General features: G+C 39.2%; 1 protein-coding gene across 3 annotated transcripts in view; it reads right to left on the bottom strand.

Moving 5' to 3' along the window:
* Positions 1-21,766, bottom strand: part of UBE2E2 (UB2E2) — a 382,468-nt gene that overhangs the window by 75,657 nt on the left and 285,045 nt on the right. For all 3 annotated transcript variants that reach the window (XM_021068635.1, XM_021068634.1, NM_001078672.1), the window contains 1 exon segment: positions 15,397-15,529. In XM_021068635.1, coding sequence (XP_020924294.1) covers positions 15,397-15,529 — 133 coding nt within the window.

Genomic DNA, 21,766 nt, shown 5'->3' with positions numbered 1-21,766 from the left:
GGGGAGGCTGATCACATTCCGACTCTCTGAGTCGGGCAAAAGTGTAGGTGGCGTGAGTGGAATAGATTAGAGTTGGCCTGGACAGTAAGCATCTCAGAGGAAAGAGTAAAAAAAAAAACTAAAGGCCTTTGTCTGAGATCTGTAACTGTGTTAGATTACAGAAAGCTGGGGAGAGAGGAATCCCCCAAATATGACTAAATGGAACTTCCTGTCTGCCTAATGGTTGATTTCATATTAACTCATAAGTATATTTAATTTGGTTTAGAACAAATAAGGTTGGTATTCTCTGCCCTCAAAATCCAATCCTACTTTTAGTAGCTCTTATACTGTTGGTAGTTGGGATTAGTGGTTGGGTACACAGATGGATACAACACGCACTATTTGCAGAAAGACTATGACCACTGTTTTACTCTATTTTTATTTATCACATTCATTTTGAAATTTCACACATTAACGCATAGTGTGGCATTTTAAAAAGATTGATAGAAAAGGAGAATGGACTAAAAAATGGGGACTTATGAAATGGAAGCAATACTACAGCCTAATACTAAGGATAAAAGCTGTTTTGGTATGAGTCATGTGTGAAAATGACCTGTGAAATGTGCATTTATTTATTTATTCATTCATTCCTTCATTTTTGTGGCTGCATCCATGGCATATGGAAGTTTCCGGGCTAGGGGGTGAATTGGAGCTGCATCTGCAGGCCTATGCCACAGCCACAGCAATGCATGATCTGAGCCACATCTGTTAACTACATCACAGCTCATGGCAATGCCAGATCCTTAACCCACTGAGTGAGGCCAGGGATCAAACCCTCATCCTCACAGAGAGGTTGGGTCCTTAACGTGCTGAGCCACGAAAATGATCCCCAGAGTAATGAACAGATTCAACAAAATCCCATCAGGATTTTTGTAGCAATTGAGAATTTTATTCCAAAATTTAGAGGCAAATAAAAAAGGTCAGGACAGCTAAAATCATCCTGAAAAATAAAAACGAAGTTAGAGGCCCTGATTTTAAGACTTGGTGCAAAGCGAGTCATCAAAACAGGGGGTGTTGGTTTAAGAATAGACTAGAAATCAGCCAATTTATTTCATAAAGGGCTAGATAGTAAATGCTTTACTCCTTGAGACCATATACCCTCTATCACAACTCTTCAACCCTGCTGCTGTAACAGGAAAGCAGCCCCAGACAACATGTGAATGGCTGGGCAAGGCAAAGTTCCAGTGAAGCTTTATTTATAAAAGCAGGTAGTGAGCTGGATTTGGCCCATGGGCTGTAGTTTGCTGACTCCTGGAAAAGACTAGGAGAACAGATTGGAACATACAGAAATAGTTCTATACTTATAAGGATAGTTTTTGATAGAGAAGCTAATAATTCAATGGGAGGAAAAGAATGTCTTCTCAACCAGGAGTATTAAAACAATGAAGTTAACTGTATGGGAAAAAAGGAATCTTGACCCCTGGCTCAAATTCTGCACACAAATTTATTTGAAATGGCTCATACATCTTATAAAAGCAAAAATTATGATACTATTAGAAAAAAAAATGGAGAATATCTTTGCTTCCTTGGGAGTAGGCAAAGGTTTCTTGGAATGAAGAAAGAACCAACCATAAAAGAAAACAATCGATAGATTTCATAAAAAAACAAAAACCTCTGCCTACTGAAAGACATTTCAAAAATGAATAGGTTAAGTCCCAGACCAGGAAAAAATATTTGTGTTACATCAATCTGACAGAGGATATTTATTTAGAATACATAAAGAACTCCACCAAATCAATATAAAGAGACAAACGACTGAACAAAAATGGATAGCAAGTTTGAACAGATATTTCAAAAAAGATGTATAAATGGTCAAAGCACATGAAAAGATATACCCTCTTTTGGGGAAAAGACTTGTTCATTTCAGGTGCATGTGGTGTACGTATCATGTTAAGGAGAAGCCTGACTTTGCTTTATTATCTTTATTTGGACTGAGCTTTGGTTTAATGAGGTATTTATGGTGCCAAGTTGACAGTGGGTAGACAGTGATGCATCTGAAAAGTGCCAGCTGGGTTAGGCTAAACCATGTTTCCCAGAATTCCCTTCCAGGTGTGTGTGGAGACATTCTGCACAAAATCTGCTGCTTGGAAAGGAGGCAGAAGAGAGAAGGCTGCTGCTGGGCTACCAGAGTGTGCACTGCTGCTTGTCTGTTTGCTCATCTCATTGGTATGGGCAGCGGCCAGGCCTGCAGATGCTCCACCACCCCCAGGACACTCCTTCAGTTCCTGGGACTCCTGGACCAGGGTGGGGCTGAGCTTGATGACGCAGAGAGCCAACTTCCGCAGAACTCCTGTGTCATTGCGACTGCAGGCACTGATGTTGAGTTCTGGTCAGTTCTCCTGGCTTTTAGCTCATGTTCCTGGGTTCTAGGCTACCCTGTGGACTTCCAGCCCTAGCATCAGACAACAGCCTCACAGAGACAATTTAACAGAGCCTACAACTGTTCAGGGTCAGATATATACTTACAGATTTCCTTATACAATTCTATGCAGCATCTCCCATCAGTAAAGTCTTCCCTCGGTATCCCTAAGGCCCTGGTTCCAGGAGCCACCCGAAAATGTGACAAGTTAGTGGATGTGCATGCCTCTCACAGCTGAACCTCAATATCCATGGGCTCTGCATCTGCAAATTCTATAAACAGCAGATGCTGGAGTACTTTCGTGGATGTGGACGGCCAACTATACTTCTCCTCTGATTGAACACTGCTTGATACAGATCACTACGTGAACCCACTTCCTGAAATCTCCACAGTTTCCTGAGGAAAGCTTCTGCCACTGTTGTTCACCTCTGTTATGTCCCCCAAAGCCCTCTGGAGAGCCAACCTGAGGATATCTATGACTGACATGCCTCAACAAGCCAACAAACTAGTCAACAAACACCAGACACCAAACACGGTTAACTCACCTAAACAGGAAGCCACAGTGACCATGGCAGTGGTACCAAATGGGCCACAAGACCTACAGGCAATGCTCCATGCTGAGAGACCTGTGGCAAAGCTGTGCTGAAAAGGCTGACAACAGAGAATGAGAGAACAGAGGAGAGAGGCAGTCCCTTCAGGGAATGTATAATCTGGCAGGAGAGGAAGTCGACCTCTGGCAGGCTGAGGATGGAGATGGAGATGTCCCTCCACGTGCAAAAGTCAAGCTCCCTGCCCCCTCAACCAGGGCAGTGCTGAAGATCAGACAGACCAGGGTCGGGGGCTCCATGCAGAAAGAATGTTAGTCAGTCAGCTAGTCAGTTTATCTATCTATCTATCTATCTATCTATCTATCTATCTATCTATCTATCTATCCATCCATCCATCCATCCATCCATCCATCCATCCATCCATCCATCTGAATATTTTTTTTAGGGCCACACCTGTAGCATATGGAAATTCCCAGGCTAGGGGTCCAATTAGAGCTGCAGCTGCTGGCCTACACCACAACCACGGCTACGCCAGATCCAAGCTGCATCTGTGACCTATACCACAGCTCACAGCAATGCCAGATCCTTGACCCACTGAGTGGGGCTGGTGGTTGAACCTGCCTCCTCATGGATACTGGTCGGGTCTGTAACCTGATGGGCCACAATGGGAACTCCTATCTGAACAAGTTTTGACATGTAACACTGTGTGAGATTAAGGTATACAACGTGTTACTCTGAAACACTGTAATGACTGCCACCGAAGTGGCACTTATCAACTGTGTAATTATAGTACGATATTATCTATATGCATTATACTGTACATTGGATCTCTATGGCTTATTTACTATTTACAAGTTTGTACCTTTAAACACTGTTACTCTTACACCCCCTGACCACTCCATCTTCTGGTTAACCACCATTTTACTGTTTTTTATACATTTTTTAGATTCCACATACAAGTGCTATCATACAGTACTTGTCTTTCCCTGACTTGTCTCACTCAGCATAATGTCCTGCAAGTCCATCTGTGCTGTCACAAATGGGAGGATCTTTTCTTTTTTCATAGCTGAATAACATATTCCATTGTGTATATGCATCACTTTTTTTTTTTTAAATCTATCCATCCATTGACAGGCATTTGGGTTATTTCTGTATCTTGGCTATTGGGAAAAGTGTTGCAATAAAAATGAAGGTGCATCTATATCTCATTTTATTCCTGTTTTTATTTCCTTTGAGTATATGTATCTAGAAGTGGATTTGCTGGATCATATAGTATATAGATTATTGTTTTTCACTTTTTAGGGCCACGCCCATGGCATATGGAGGTTCCCAGGCTAGGGGTCTAATTGGAACTACAGCTGCTGGCCACCACAGCCACAGCAACACCAGATCCGAGCTGCATCTGCGACCTACACCACAGCTCACAACAAGGCCAGATCCTTAATCCACTGAGCAAGACCAGGGATCGAACCTGCAACTTCATGGTTCCTAGTCAGATTTGTTTCTGCTGTGCCATGACAGGAACTCCTATACAGACCTATTTTTAACTTTTTTGAGGAACCTCCATAGAGATTGGAATTATTTGCATTTCTACCAACAGTGAATAAGGGTTCCCTTTTCACTAGCACCTCTTGTCTTTTTGACAACAGCCATTCTAACAGGTGTGAAGTGATATCTCATTGTGGTTTTGACTTGCATTTTCCTGATGATTAGTGATATTGAGTATTTTTCATATGCCTGCTGGCCATCTATATGTCTTCTCTGGAGCAATGTCTATTTAGTTCTGCCCATTTTTCAATCAATTTGAGTTTTTTGTTATTGAATTGACTGAGTTCTTTATATATTTTGGATATTAACCTCTATCCAATACATGGTTTGCAAAAATATTCTTTCATTTGGTAGGTTGTCTTCTCTTTTGCTGTTTTACTGTGCTAGAACTTTTGAGTGTGATACAGCCCCATTTGTTGATTTTTTTTTGTTGCAATTGCTTGTACTTTTGGTGTCAGCCCTCCAAATTACTAACAAGACCAATTAGGATGACCTTCCTCCCCATGTTTTCTTCTACAAGGTTTATGGTATCAGCTGTTACGTTTAAGTCTTTGATTCATTTTGAGTTAATTTTTCTGAGTGGTGTGAAATAGGGTCTAATTTCATTGTTCTGCACACATTTCTCCAGTTCTCCCAGCACTATTTGTTGCAGAGGGTTATCCTTTCCCCAGTGAATATTCTTGGATCTTGTGTTGAAATATTAGTTGACCATATATGTCAGGGTTTAGTTCTGGCATCTCTACTTTGTTCTACTGGAAAATGTGCCTATTTTTGTACCAGTATGTGTTTTTATTACTATGGCTTTGTGGCATAGTTTGAAACCAGGAAGAATGACACTCTCAGCTTTGTTCTTTTTTTTCTTCAGGATTTCTCTGGCTATTCAGGATCCTTTGTGGTTCTGTCCAAATTTTGGGATTTTTTTTTTATATTTTTGTGAAAAATATCTTTGACATTTTGATGGGGGTGGTACTAAATCTGCAGATGGCTTTGGTTATGGACATTTTAACAATATTAATTCTTCTGATCCATGGACATGGGATGTCTTTCCATTTGTCTGAGTCTTCTTCAATTTTTTCTTTCAGGGAAGTTTTGTGGTTTTCATTGTACTGATCTTTCACATCCTTGGTTAAATTCATTCCTAAGTATTTCATTGTTTTGATGCACTGTGAATAGGATGGTTTTATTTCTTTTTCAGATGCTTCACCATTTGTATAAAGGAATGCAAATTGATTTCTGTATATTGATTTTGTATCCTGCCACTTTACTGAAATCACTGATTAACTCCAACAGATTTTTTGACTAATTCTTTGGGATTTTTCTCTATACAGAATCGTATAATCAGAAAACAGTAACAATTTTACTCCTTCCCTTCTGATCTGAATGCCTTTATTTCTTTGGTTGCCTAACTGCTCTGGCTAGGACTCCCAGTACCATATGGAATAGGAGTGGTGAGACTAGACATCCTTGTCTTGTTCATAATTTTAGAGAAAATGCTCCCAATTTCTTTCCATTGAATATAATGTTAGCTCTGAGTTTGTCATATACTGCTATTATTACGTTGCAATATATTCCTTCTATGCCTAGGAAATGACTTCTCCTTTAGCTTAGGGCTAGCAAAATCCAGAAATCAGTATTTACTGTTCAACACAGAGTTACTACCTCAGTTCCTGTGAATCAGGAATTCACTGGAGAAGAGCACCAGGTGCCTTTGGCAAAACTGAAATGCAGGCACTCAAAATCTCTTCCTAGCATTCTTTCCTCCTTGTATATCCTCTTTCATCTCCCTCCCCAAGATTTGGGTTTAGGGAATGATATAATATGATTAATTTATAGCACAGTGTAAAATCTAAGAACAAGTGTTTCTTCTTCCATGGATGTAAGTAATCTGAATTTTCTCTACAATTGGGGGATGAAAGGTTCAGTTTAGAACTGAGTTTGACTACGTGACCTGTGCGCCACTCAACTTCCAAGGGCCTCAGTTTTCTCATTTATGAAGTACTGGGGGGAGGGGATAATTAATGCTGTCTCTATGGCAAAGCTGTACAGCAAAGTCGTACAAATTAATTCAACACATTTTTACTGTATGGCTACTAAGTCATCAGGCATTGCTCTAGGTGCTAGGAATACAGAAGCAACATAAAAATAGACAATCCCCATGCTCACAGAGCTTACATGCTAACAAGAGAAAGGGAAAAAGAACAAACTCAGAAAGAAAGCAACACAAGATTCTAGAAGGGAGAAATGCTACAGAGAAAAGTCAAGTTTGGTGGTGGGGTGGAGAGTGCAGGGGCACAGGTGGTCAGGAGCTGTCACACAAGATCATCCCTGGAAAAGTGATATTTGAGCAGATACTTGCAGGGAGAAATGGAGTGAGCAATGTGAATTTCTGAGTGAAGACAATGCAGGCAGAAGGAAAAGCAAATGTCAATGCCCTGTGGAAGGAGCATGCTTAGAGTATTTGAGTCAATCCGATAGCCAACAATTTCGGTGTGATTCTGTAAGGTTTTACATGTTTTTACTTTGTAGGTGAAGGAAGGGTTTTAGGCCAAGAATTGACCTACTCTGACTTAGATTATGAAAGGATCATTTGATGTATGGTGCAGACTTCAGGAGAGATAAGGCAGAACTGGGAGAGCAGAGGGGAGACCTCAACAATAATCCAGGGAAAGGAAGCAGTCGAGGGTGGCTGGGGCCAGAGTGTTACTAGAAAGAGTACTAAATGGTTAGAGTCTGGGTTTATTTTGAATATTTGTTTTGAGCTGTTGAGACTGAAACTAGTGAGGCTGTGTGTGAGAAGAGTCAAGGATGATGGCAAGATTTTTAGCTTTAGCAACTAGAAAAATGGAGTACCCGTTCACTGAGGGGGGGAAGACTGGAGGACATGGATTGGTAGGAGTGGGGTGGGTTGCATAATCAATAGTTTAGTTTTGGACTGTTGGTTGTTCAACTGGAGATGTCACACAGACAATGTGTGGAAGCACTTGATCCATGGCCAGGCTTTATATGAATGCATAAACTTAGATTAAAAGCAAGTTAGTTGGAGTTCCTGTCGTGGTGCAGTGGTTAACGAATCTGACCAGGAACCATGAGGTTGCGGGTTCGATCCCTGCCCTTGCTCAGTGGGTTAAGGATCCGGCGTTGCCGTGAGCTGTGGTGTAGGCTGCAGACGCGGCTCGGGTCCTGCGTTGCTGTGGCTCTGGCGTAGGCCAGCGGCTATAGCTCTGATTCGACCCCTAGCCTGGGAACCTCCATATGCCGCGGAAGCGGCCCAAAGAAATGGCAAAAAGACAAAAAAAAAAAAAAAAAAAAAAAAAGCAAGTTAGTTCATGCTACTCTGTGACAACTGTGTGTTTCACAGCAAATAAATGAGCAGCAGTTGGGTTTGCACATGTAAACCACTGCTCTCTCCAAAAATACTGGAAGACGCTGTCATCTTCCCTCTTTGAGCAGCAGCAGAAGCAACAACAACAATAAAAACAAGTAAATAATAATAACCTAGTGAGAATAAAATTATGGAACTCCTTGATGAACTTTAGTTCTAGATCTCTTTCTGGCTTTTAAATACTGGAATCACTACTGCTTGTGTAACTAGGAGGCTATTTTATTCATTATTAGCTTTGACCTATCAACTTAAGGATAACATATAATGAGAATAAAAAAATGAAAAATTTGAAAATCTAATGGACCTGGATTATCTATTTCATTGTCAATAAGCAATGACTACCTTTTCTATTAGCTGAATTTTTGATAGGAAGCAAACCATTGTTAAATCTATAAACAACACCACCAAACTCTAAAACATAATACACTCTGAAATGATCTTTAAGTTAAACTTACTTTATTTTTTTATTTTTTTGTCTTTTTGCTATTTCTTGGGCCGCTCCCTCGGCATATGGAGGTTCCCAGGCTAGGGGTCCCATCGGAGCTGTAGCCACTGGCCTACGACAGAGCCACAGCAACGCAGGATCCTTAACCCACTGAGCAAGGGAAGGGACCGAACCCGCAACCTCATGGTTCCCAGTTGGATTTGTTAACCACTGCACCACGACAGGAACTCCTAAACTTACTTTAAGATGTATTTGCAATTTGTAATGGAAGAACAAACTATATTAAACAAACTATATTAAATAGCTTTTAGATACTATCAACACTGAAGAGTTTTTAATATGGCTATATTAAAATGGCACTATAGGCACATAAATATGCCTATAGTTTTCTGCTTTTTTATTTTTTAATATCCTAGGCATAAATTTTATCATCCTTTTTGGAAAATACCTACAGGCAGGTTCTGTCCCGCCATTACCAAGAAAACAATGCTTTCCAGTAAGAAGGATGAGCGCTGAGATGGAGCATCAGACTGGGGCATGGGTGGCCGGAGATACTAAAACAAACACACTTGACCCTTCTATGTTACCTACTCTCAGATATACAGAGAAGACGTTTTATTTTTTATAAAATATCCAGATCCACAGGGAGAAAGAAAAAGCCAACTTATGAATAGGCCATGTCTATGTATTTCTACCATAAAAACAAAGACCTGACCTGTTATCTAACATGATTCCTTAGGACATATGTTATTGGAGTCCTGAGACATGAAACATCAGATACAGTGTGTTACAACTTTTTCAAAGGATTTTTAGCAGAAAATAAATCATATAGGAACAAAACATATTTCATTATTTTGCTTCTCAATTTTTCAAGTAGATATTAAAATACTTACACATTAGACTATTAAAATTTAAAAAGTGCCAGTTTTGAGCACAGGATACATTCATATATACTCATATATATTGATATATTCACAAATATGAATATGAAAATGTAATATTCAGTAAGACATAAAACAATTCCTGCTTTATAAATAGATACCTGAATTATAACATTAAAATGTATGTCTAGGAGTTCCCATCCTGGTGCAGTGGAAACAAATCTGACTAGGAACCATGAGGTTGTGGGTTCGATCTCTGGCCTTACTCAGTGGGTTAAGGATCCGGCATTGCTGTAACCTGTGGGGTAGGTCGCAGACACGGCCTGGATCTTGTATTGCTGTGGCTGTGGTGTAGGCCAGCAGCAACAGCTGTGATTAGATCCCTAGCCTGGGAACCTCCATGTGCTGTGGTCTGGCCCTAGAAAGACAAATAAAAAAAAAAAAAAGTATGTCTGTACTGAAAAAGAAATACAGTATTAAAAAACTTGGTATAAGTCCTTTACCTCCTTGGTCAGGTGTATTCCCAGGTATTTGATTTTTGGGGGAGCAATTTTAAAAAGTATTGTATTTTTATATTCCTTTTCTAATATTTCATTGTTAGTATACAGAAATGCGACTGATTTCTGAATGTTAATCTTATACCCTGCTACTTTGCTGAATTTGTTGATCAGTTCAAATAGTTTTTGGGTTGAGTCCTTAGGGTTTTCTATATGTAGTGTCATGTCATCTGCATACAGTGACAGTTTTACCTCCTCTCTTGCTATTTGGATGCCTTTTATTTCTTTTGTTTGTCTGATTGCTGTGGCTAGGACTTTCAATACCATGTTGAGTAACAGTGGTGAGAGTGGACATCCTTGCCTTGTCCAGATTTTAGTGGGAAGGGTTTCAGCTTTTCTCCATTGGATATTATATTTGCTGTGTGTTTGTCATAAATGGCTTTGATTACGTTATGTCCCCTTTATACCCAACTTTGGTAAGAGTTTTTATTATGAATGGACGTTGGACTTTGTCAAATGCTTTCTCTGCATCTATGTTGGTGGGAATGTAAGCTGGTACAACTACTATGGAGAACAGTATGGAGATACCTTGGGAATCTATAGATAGAACTACCACATGACACAGCAATCCCACTCTTGGCCATATATCCAGACAAAACTTTCCTTAAAAAAGACACATGCACCTGCATGTTCCTTGCAGCTCTATTCACAAGAGCCAAGACAATGGAAACAACCCAAATGTCCATCGACAGATGACTGGATTAGGAAGATGTGGTATAATACACAATGGAATATTACTTAGCCATAAAAAAGAACGAAATAATGCCATTTGCAGCAATATGGATGGTACTAGAGACTCTCATACTGAGTGAAGTAAGTCAGAAAGAGAAAGACAAATACCATATGATATTGCTTATATCTGGAATCTTATATAAGGCACAAATGAACCTTTCCACAGAAAAGAAAATCATGGACTTGGAGAATAGACTTGTGTTGTCAAGGGGGAGGGGGAGGGAGAGGGAGTGGGGTGGTTTGGGAGCTTGGGGTTAATAGATACAAATTATTGCCTTTGGAAGGGATTAGCAATGAGATTCTGCTGTGTAGTGCTTGGAACTATGTCTAGTCACTTGTGATGGAGCATGATAATGTGTGAAAATACAATGTGTACATGTATGTGTAACTGGGTCACCATGCTGTACAGTAGAAAAAAATTGTATTGGGGAAATAACTATTAAAAAATAATAATAATATAAAAAAAAAGAAAAAAAAAACTTGGGGATATACCAGAGATTTACTATGGTTCTCTTTTCAGCCATGTAGGTATTATTCCTACATAAAGTTCCTCTAAACAGATATTTTCTCAGAGAAATAACGTAATAGGGAAGAACAAATCTCACTCCATTCAGATCTCTTCTTTTCCTGTGCTTAGTCATGTTGGTTCTGTACCTTTTGTAAAAGAATGTTGCCCATAGCCTGAAATATACATGACAGTCATTCTCAGGGCTCTGACCTTTGAAAATCCACTCATATAGAGATATAAAAAGTTGCAGAACAGAGAACAACGTCTGTTTTACTGGAGGTTTACAGGAACACAGTGACCTGACCTATGCAGACAGCTACAAGAACAATGGATTCTGACGCCAAGAAGTTTGCACCAACCAATCACACCCCTGCCTTACCTGGCCTTTTAAAGTGCTTTGCTGAAAACACTTGGAGGAGTTTGGGTTTTGGGGGCATAAGCAACCTGTTCTCCTGATTAGCCCTTTAATAAACCTTTTGTGTGTTGGGCACATAAGCTTGCATTTGGTAACAATAATGTTATCATTAGAGGCTAAATATCCAACTAAAGACTTGGCATCAGATACAATGACAATGTTATACAAACAAACATGCTGTATGTAGATTTAGCAAAAGAGGCATAAACATATTAATTAGATAAGAAAATCAATGTACTAAAAATTGTTCAGCGATTCAGCACTTGAAAGTACAACTAGTACCTGACTGATTTAAAACTAGTATACTAAGTTTTATGAACATTGCATATTTCATGAAAAATTTGCTTTGCTTTTTTTATTAGCATGCAGGTGGATTCTGGAAGAAGTGAGTGGAATAGCTTATCTAGGAGTATGAAAAGTTAGACACGAGTCTAGCTACAAAATGATGATGCTCCTGAGGCAGGGGAGGCATCCAGATCATGCCATTGCCCTTTACATGACATATTTGGGTGCTTTAATTTTAGTTTTTGTTTTTGCCACACGTGTAGCATATGCAAGTTCCTGGGCCAGGGGCTAGGGACTGAAGCTGAGCTGCAGCTGCAACCTGCCCCATAGTTGCAGCAATGCCAGATCCTTAACCCACTGCGCTGGGCTAGGGACTGAACTGGTGCCTTCACAGTGACCCAAACAGCTGCGGTTAGATTCTTAATCCACTGTGCCACAGAAGGAACTCCTGGATACATTAGTTTTTAAAGGTTCTGAGTCTGAGAGTTTAGGCAAAGGGAGCTCATGGAATCTCATCTTGTCGAGTAGGTTTTCGGTAGGTATTTGATAATGATGACACAGCAATCAGAGTTATCTGTGAGCCTCTGCTCTCACCAGCAGTTCTCTCTGACACCTACTGCTGCCCTGGCTCATTCTTCAGAGTGCTGGAAAATGCTGTATGAATCAAAATGTGTGGCTAAGCTTGTTGGAAAAGAGCAAAGGATGAAGGCAACAGAGAAATAAAAATAAGACTTAGCCCCAAATATGGTCTATTTAGAGTAATAGGAGAGAAAGGATGGGTGCGTTATTTCTAAATTATTAATCAGTCTTTGGTTTAGTTAACAGCTTTCGAGATACTTGCAAACTTTTCCCCTTCAGAGTAACACCTCGGTCTACAAAATCTAATTTCTAAAACTGGTAAATTTGGTGGTGGCAGTTGCTTTGAAAAATTTCCACAGGTTTCTACCAAATGTGCATTTAAACAGTAATTTGATTACCAAAGTTTGATTTTTTTCTTTGTCCTAACAGATTGCCTAAGCAAATTTATCTACTGGAGGGATTTAATTTTTTCTGGCAGTGTTCTTGACAGGTACTAATTCAGCTTTTGTCTTTGAACACTCCCAGTAGAGGAAGTCCAGTGTCAGAGTTACAGCTATTATTCAAAGGCAGACAGTCCAGCCATGGGTCAGATTTTCATCACACAGAGCTGAAATCTGCTTCCTTGGAACCAATACCCTCCTGCTTCTATTTTTGTCCTATCCAGCCATCCAGGATCAAGTCTAACCCCAACCCACACCAGTTTCTGAAACATCAGAGGACAGATATCACATTTCTCCTAAGTCCTGTTTTCCTAGTAAACATCTCCAGGGTAGCTATGTATAATTCAGTGGAAAGGACATAGTCCCTGGAGGCCGAGTTCAGTAGATTCCTGATTGGGTATTATTAGAAAACTTCTCTAAGCCTCCTCTAAGTTTCCTCTTCTGTGAAAGGGAACATCCCAGCCTTACCAGGGTGTTATGGAGGAGAGATGGGTTGGCACAGGGGGTGCCCAACACAGTGCTTGACCCAGTGAAGAAACTCAAGAATGCTAATAACTCTTTCCTTCCCCATCTTATTCCTGTTTGTCCTTCTGAAAACAAAGAGCTCAGAAGTGGATGAGGCTCCCCAGATACTGTACGACTGGTCCACAGCTGCAGACTTTGCCTGCAAATATCTCCCTAAGGCTTCAAGAACTTCAAGCTCTCATAGCATTTTACTGAGAAAAAATTGTTTATATGAAATTAAACGCATTGTTTATATGAAAATAAAGCAACACTCTTTTTCCTATCTTGTATCATGATTTCTTTTTGATCTTTCATAAAATACTACACATTAAGCTGCTGAAATTCCATCTTGTTTATTCTGGCCCATCTTCAAGTTCATTAAGGTGGCCTTTTTATTTATTTGTTTGTTTGTTTGTTTGTTTATTTTTGTCTTTTTGCTATTTCTTTGGGCCGCTCCCATGGCATATGGAGGTTCCCAGGCTAGGGGTTGAATCGGAGCTGTAGCCACCGGCCTACGCCAGAGCCATAGCAACGTGGGATCCGAGCTGCGTCTGCAACCTACACCACAGCTCATGGCAACACTGGATCCTTAACCCACTGAGCAAGGGCAGGGATCGAACCCTCAACCTCATGGTTCCTAGTCGGACTCGTTAACCACTGCGCCACGATGAGAACTCCAAGGTGGCCTTTTTAGAAACAGAATTCTTTTTTCTAACCTATCCATTTTCTCTTCTAGCTTGCTTTAATCTCCACAATGCTGTCATGAAGAACCTGGGTGAGCCCACACATTTTCCGAGGAAGATGTTTCATAGAACAGACAAGACCAGGCTTATAAGCAGCACAACTGCCTGGTCTGAGGGGCTGACAGAGGAAGGTCCTCATGTCACCAGCAGTGCAACACGTACCCCAGGTGATGGATGGTCTGGTCCAAAGTAGTAGGAAAAATATGAGGTTCCCACCCAGTAAAAGGAGAAAATAAGGATTAGTTAGTTATACTGTGGTTTCATCACTGAAAACTGACCAAACACAACCCTGGGTGCTGCCAGCCCTATCCACTTGGGGTAAAACATATTGTATAATGTTAATAAGAAACATGGGCTTTGGGGCTAGGTTTCCTGGGTTTAATTCTGAAACTTTGATTTGCAGGCCCTCTTATGATGGGTAAGTTACTCAGTTCCTCTGTGCATTGGTTTCCTATTTGGTTATTACTTTTTGCTTTGATACAAAAACAATATCCAAGCATCAATGGAAAGGAAGAAAGAAAGGAATAGAGAGGAAAATAAGAGGGGATGTGGGAGCGGGGGAGGGAAGCACAGGCAGTCATGCCGAAGGTCTAGGCTGAGTTCTGATTTTTAAACTCTTTACTCTGGCTGACAACTGAAAAAGGTTTTACTTCTCTCCATGTTGAGATGTGAAGGCAGGTCAAGTGAGAATTCTGTCTTGGTGGCCAACAGAAGCAATATCCTCAGCTCTTTTCTCTTCCCAAGTAGAGAATGAATTTAAACTCATCAAATGACTGACTTACACATAATAGAAAGTAATGTGAAGAATTCGTAAAGTATACAATCTTAAGTAAAAATTTGCCTATGTTCTGATTACACTGCATTCTTGCACTTTCTTCAATCATTTATGTATTACTTTTCATCAAGCCATCATTTTAATTAATAGACTACTATAAATTCTTCTTTCCTGAATTTTCCTGTTTTAAGTCTCTGTGGATCACATTTTTCATTCTAGAGCATGCAAACGTCATGCGAGCAGCTGAGCCATGGAGGCATCAAAACTCAAAGCTCATGGCAGGCAGCCCTGGGCCTGGCCTTGGTGGGGCTTCCTCATGCCTGGTCTGGTCCAGCCCAACCTCTCACTCCTACTTTCACCCATCACACACTGTCTTATGTTACATTAAAACATATGCCACAGAAAGGAGACATAAAAAAGGGTGAGAAAAAGCAATGAACTATGAGTAAAGGGCTGTGGTGAGGGAATAAACAATATTTTTTCACATTCTGTTTCCCTTTATGTACAAGCAGCCCTGGGAAGTTGTCTATGCTAACAGAACAGACATGCACTCCTAGACACGTGTACTGAAGAATATGTTTATCTCTCTATCTATATATATATATATATAAGCAACAAAATACATTGCTAAAAATGGATGAATACTTCATACTGACCTTAGGGGGTTTAAACGGATAGTCTGGTGAAAAGGTAATGTCAAGAAAGAACACCCCTCCTTCATAGACAGATCCTGGGGGTCCCAATATAGTTGACCTCCATTCATAAATGTTGTCTCCTTTGGGTCCAGCACTGAAATAAGACATACAAATGAAATGTGCTTAGAGATTATATGACGCTTGGAATTGAAAAAAGAATTTACTTATGGTAACAATAACTGAGCAATTTCATTAAAATACACCAAAGTCAACAGGTTACGTCTATATGATGATTTACTTCTCAATATCATAATATGCTGGTATTACCAAATAAAACAGAACCAAGAAGGTTCTGTTTTGCCTTCATCACCCAAAACCTATGAAACAAAAGATTCCATGGACCACAGACCAGAGGTAGGAGAATAAATGTTTAATAAAGGATAAAATTATTTCTGAGGTTCTGAGAAGGGTGATGTAGTCATAGAGTCAAAGAGATAAAATCTCAAAGCCAGACTGCTAGAGAGAAGAAAAAAAAAAAGTCTAATCCCTTTGTAAACTAAGAACACAAATGTGGTTCATGGAAACCAGTAAATGTTCATCATTCACAAGACTCAGCTCAAGTATCATATCCCATCTGAATCTTTTCTCTTTCCACTCAGATTCCTTGCCAAGGCCAATGCCCCCTTCCGCCCAACAACAACAACAACAACAACAACAAAATCTAGTGTGATATGTGGAAGAGGAGATGCATCATTTGGTTCTATACCTGTGTTTTGTAACTGCTTTTTCCATCCCTCCCGGGAAGTTCTTTGAGGAATAGATTCTGTCTTGTCCTTAGTGCCTAGTAAGTGCATGTTTGTTGGATGATGACAGTGGAGAGAAGCGAGAGAAGCCACATGGCCTCTAGCAGTAAATACATGTCCCCAGGTGCAGAGAAGCCCACTGAGGAAAATAAGGGCCACATGGGTCAACTGCTGAACTGCGTTAATTCCCCCAGGTTAGCAGAAGGCATAGTGAGATTAAATCTCAGCTCTCCAAAGTTCTTGCCACATCAAGCTAATACCTACATCTAGCAGCCAGAGTCCCCTCACTACTTGTGCTAAAGTGGGAATCCTTGTTAAGGCTTTTGGGAAGATCTTATTGCCAATGAAGATCTGTCTTCTATTCTCTTGTTATTTTGAAATTAGTTCATAGCTACAAAAAAATTATTGTTGGGCAGTATATCAAAAAAGAAGGCATCTTAACCATGACAAAGGAGGAAGAATATACAATATACAATTGGGAAAAGACAGCCTCTTCAATACATGATGCTGGGAAAACTGGACAACTACATGTAGAAGAACCAAACTGGTCTACCTTCTCATACCACATAGAAGATTAAACTCACAATGATTAAAAACTTAAATGTAAGACCTAAAACCATAACACTTCTAGAAGAAAACACAGGCAGTACACTCTCTGACACAGGTCTTAGCAATATTTTTTTGGCTATGTCTCCTCAGGTTAGGGAAACAATAGCAAAAATAAACAAATGGGACTACATCAAACTAAAAAGCTTTTTCCACAGTGAAGGAAACAATCAACAAAATGAAAAGGCAGCTTAACAAACAGGAGAGAGATGTGCAAATAATACATTTGATAAAGGGTTAATATCCAAAATATACAAAGAACTCATACAACTCAACATAAAAAAACCATGCAACTTATTAAAGAATTGGCAGAGGACCTGAATAGATGTTTCTCTAAAGAAGACATACAGATAGCCAACAGGTGCATAAAAATATGATCAACATCACTAGCCATGAAATGCAAATCAAATCCACAAAGAGTTATCACGTCGCAGCTGTCAGAATGGCTATCATCAAAAATAAAACAATTAAGTGTTGGTGAGATATAAAAAAAGGGAGTCCTTATGCACTGCTGGTGGGAATGTAAACTGGTGCAGCCATTATGAAAAATAGTCTAAAGATTTCTCAAAAAATTTAAAATAGAACTACCATATGATCCAGTAATTCCACTTCTGTGTATTTATCCTAAGAAATGAAAACACTAATTTGAAAAGATACATACACCACAGTGTTCACTGCAACATTAGTTACAATAGTCAAGATATGAAAACAACTTAAGTGCCCACCAATAGGTGAATGGATAAAGAAGATGTGGTACACACACACACACACACACAAACACACATACACACACAGAGGAGTATTACTGAGCCATAGAAAAGAATGAAATCTTGACATTGGGGACAACGTGGATGGACCTTGGGGGTATTACATTAAGTGACGTAAGTCAGACAGAGAAAAGCAAATGTCGTATGAGTTCACACATATGTAGAATCTAAACAAAGAAACAAAAGAACATATGCAAGAAAAAAGAACAGATTCAGATACAGAGAACAGGTTGTTGCTGGGGGCGGGGGGGGGGAGGGTCAGTGGATGAGAGAAAAAGGTGAGGGAGACTAATAAGAGGTACAAACTTGCAGTTGTAAAATAAATGAGTCACAGGTATGAAATGTACAGTATGGGGAATACAGTCAATAATTACGTAATATTTTTATATGGTGACAGATAAAAAAGGAAAAAACACCAAAAAAGCATGCATCTTAACCAAGTTGGGATTATTTTGGGAATGTAAGGATAGTCTAATAACAGAAAATTATTAATGTAATTTACTTTTAGCACATTAAAGCAGGAAATATGACAGGTGCAAAAAAAAAGCACTTAGTAGGTTTTAATAATAGCTATTGATGATAAAAATTCCTAGAAAAATTAGAATAGTATGAAATTTCTCTAACCTGATAAAGAGCATATACCCAAAACCTCATAGCAACTATGTATTCAAGGGTAAAATAGTAAAAGCACACCCTTTAAAAATTGAGGGGCACCACACAAGGATGCCAACTATATCCGTTTCTAGTCATTACTGTGCCAGAACACATATTCATCGAGGTATGAAAGATGCAAAGAAAAAACAAAAGGTTTATGGACTGGGATGGGAGAAATAAAACTGTTAACAGCATTTGCTGTATTTACGTATACAGAAAAAACTCCACAAATTTATTTACAATTCATTAAATTTAATAAAAGCTTATAGTAAACTAGGTGGATATAAGATCAAAAGGCCAATATCAATTGCACATCAACACACCAACAAATTAGAAAATGTATTTTATTATCATTATTATTTTATTATCATTATTATTTTGGCTGCATCTGCAGCAAGCGGAAGTTCCCAGGCCAGAGACTGAACCTGAGCCACAGCAATGACAAGGCCAAATCCTTAACTGCTAGGCCACCAGGGAACTCTAGAAAATGCATTTTAAAATATCTTTTATAGGAGTTCCTGCTGTGGGAGCGGCCCTAGAAAAGGCAAAAAGACCAATAAATAAATAAATAAATAAGTAAATAAATAAAATATCTTTTATAAGTCTTAAAAATATAAGGAACCTATGAATGGACTTCATGAAAAACATAAGATTTTTAGATAAAATTGTGAAACATATTGAAATACTCAAGAAAATTACAAAGGAAGACATCAAGTTTACAGGCAGGGCGACAGTTTCCTGGGGATGTCAGTTTCTCCCAAATTGATCCAATGGAATTCTAATCAAAAGTTCAACCATTTTTTATTTTTATTTTTTGTCTTTTTAGGGCTGCATCTGAAGCATATGGAAATTCCAAGGCTAGAGGTTGAACTGGAGCTGTGGCCGCTGGCCACAGCAATATGGGATCCGAGCCGTGTCTGTGACCTACACCACAGCTCACAGCAACCCTGGATCCTTAACCTACTGTGCGAGGCCAGGGATCGAACCAGAGTCCTCATGGATACTAGTCAGTTTTCTTACTGCTGAGCCACAATGGGAACTCTTCAACTGTTTTTTAAAAAATGAAATTTGACAAGTTGATTCTATTTCTTTTTTTTTTTTTTTTTTGTCTTTTCTAGGGCCACTCCCATGGCATATGGAGGTTCCCAGGCTAGGGGTCGAATCGGAGCTGTAGCCACCGGCCTACGCCAGAGCCACAGCAACCTGGGATCCGAGCTTCATCTGCAACCTACACCACAGCTCATGGCAATGACGGGTCCTTAACCCACTGAGCAAGGGCAGGGATCGAACCCTCAACCTCATGGTTCCTAGTCGGATTCGTTAACCACTGCGCCACGATGGGAACTCCTGACAAGTTGATTCTAAAATGTGTTTGGGGGACAAAGAAGCTCTTCAAACTTTTCCATGAATATATGAAAAATATATCAGAACTGATGGAGCTAAGAAAACAGTTTTGCATTTGGACAATAGGGAAACTAGATTTCTATCTCAATAAATATGTAAGTCTCTATTGCAGATGGATTAAGCACTTACATGCAAAAGTCAAAAGTTTTATTAGAGTTTGGCTAAAGAGAGTAACAAGGCAAGCCATAAACTAAGAAAAGATGTTTGGACCACACAAAATTGATAAAAGTCTAGTGTCCAGAATATACAAATTCCTGTCAACCAATAAGAAAAAGATTAATGGCCTACGGCAAACGACACAGATAGGCATTTCCAAAAAGAGGAAATATGAATAGCAATGACCATCTGAAAAATGTTCACTCTCATTAAAATCAGGGAAATGCAGCTTAAAATTGCAATTCAATGCTATTTTACAAAATATATAGGCAAAACCAAATGCCCGACAAAACCAAATGTTGATGAAGACGTGGAAAATCAAGAACACCTATTCATTTCTGATGAGTGTGTCAATCAGGACAAAAATGTGGACTTCCCTAGTTCAGTTGAATGTATATCCTCCTAGTACAAGGGAATTGCATTCCTAGGTACACACCCCAGAAACTTTTTACACATGTACAATCATGTTCATGGAAGCACCATTTGAAATAGCAAAATTGGAAACACAAATGTCCACTGCAAGAAAAATGTATAAATTGACTAAAGGAATATTACACAGCAGTGGAAATATATTGATTAACACTGCATGATAAATCTTTTAAAAAATTTATTGAAGTATAGTTCATTTACAGTCCTGTGTTAATTTCCACAGTATAGCATGGCAATTCAGTTATACACATATATAATTCTTTTTCATACTCTTTTCCATTATGGTTTATCACAGTTCCCTGTGCTATATGATGGGACCTTTTTGTTTATCCATCCTATAAATAATAGTTTGTACCTGCTAATCCCAAACTCCCAATCCATCTCTCCCCAACCTGCCTTACCCTTAGCAACCAGAAGTCTATTCTCTATGTCTGGGAGTCTGTTTCTACTTTGTACGTGTAACACTGATGAATCCTAAAAATTATCATTTTGCACAAAAATGGAAATCTAAAAGGAATATATATGGTATGAACCTATTTCTACAAAGTAAAAAATAAAGAAGAAAATAAATCATTTTATTTTATTTAAAATAAATTATTAACGGACATATACAAAAAGCTCCAGAGTAGTTTTCTGAGTAGAATCAGAGGCTGGAGAAGCAGTGCGCAGAAGCTCAATGGCTCTAGTGATGTTCTATTTCTCAGGATGTGTGGCGGATTCAGGAGCTGTTTTATTTCTAGGCTGCATAATGTACTTAGGTGTTAGACATCTTCTTATATATGTATCAAACTTTCCTATTAAAGTATGCCAAAAAATCTACCAAAGTGCTAGGTGAGAACAATAAGTCACAGCATATGTTCTGTGTGATCCTACTATAAACTAGAAACATAAAACAATATTTTACATAATTTATGGATACAGATCTATGTCAACATCTTTTAACAAATGAACTGGAAGAGCTCCCTAGTGTCTCAGTGGGCTAAGGATCCAGTGTTGTCACTGCTGTGGCTCTGGTCACTGCTGTGGTGTGGGTTCTATCCGTGGCCTGGGAATTTCTGCATGCTGCAGGTGTGGCCAAAAAGAAAAAGAAAGAAAGCAAAGAAATGAACTGGAAAAATATATCTAAATTCATGTTGGTAGCTGTGCAAGGTACAGGGCGAGCTGGAGGAGGTGATGGGAGGAAACAGATCAGAAGACAGGGATTGAAAGAGAGCTCAATTTTATTCCTAGGGATTTGATCTTTCTTATTTAAAAAAGATACAGTAAAAAAAAAAAAAATCACAGTGAGTCAAGTTTATACCAAGGACTATAATACGCTGAAAAGTGTGGTACAAGGGACCCGGATCCAGCCTTCCTGCCCCACCTGTCCACTGATCCCCACCTCCTGAAGTGGATGGTGAGGTACAGACTGAACATTCAGGCCAGATGATAACGAAACTTTGCCAACAACAGCACCTTGTTGCTAGACAAGCTCATGCATTCAGATGAATAATACACATGGTTACATCCTGAGCTATAATCAACCCCAATATGAATAGGTTTATTAGAAGCAAGAGCTTAAAAGTAAATTAT

The sequence above is a fragment of the Sus scrofa genome, chromosome 13 (genome assembly GCF_000003025.6).
Source record: "Sus scrofa isolate TJ Tabasco breed Duroc chromosome 13, Sscrofa11.1, whole genome shotgun sequence".
Classification (NCBI taxonomy): Eukaryota; Metazoa; Chordata; class Mammalia; order Artiodactyla; family Suidae; genus Sus; species Sus scrofa.
This window is presented reverse-complemented; position numbering and strand designations above follow the sequence as displayed.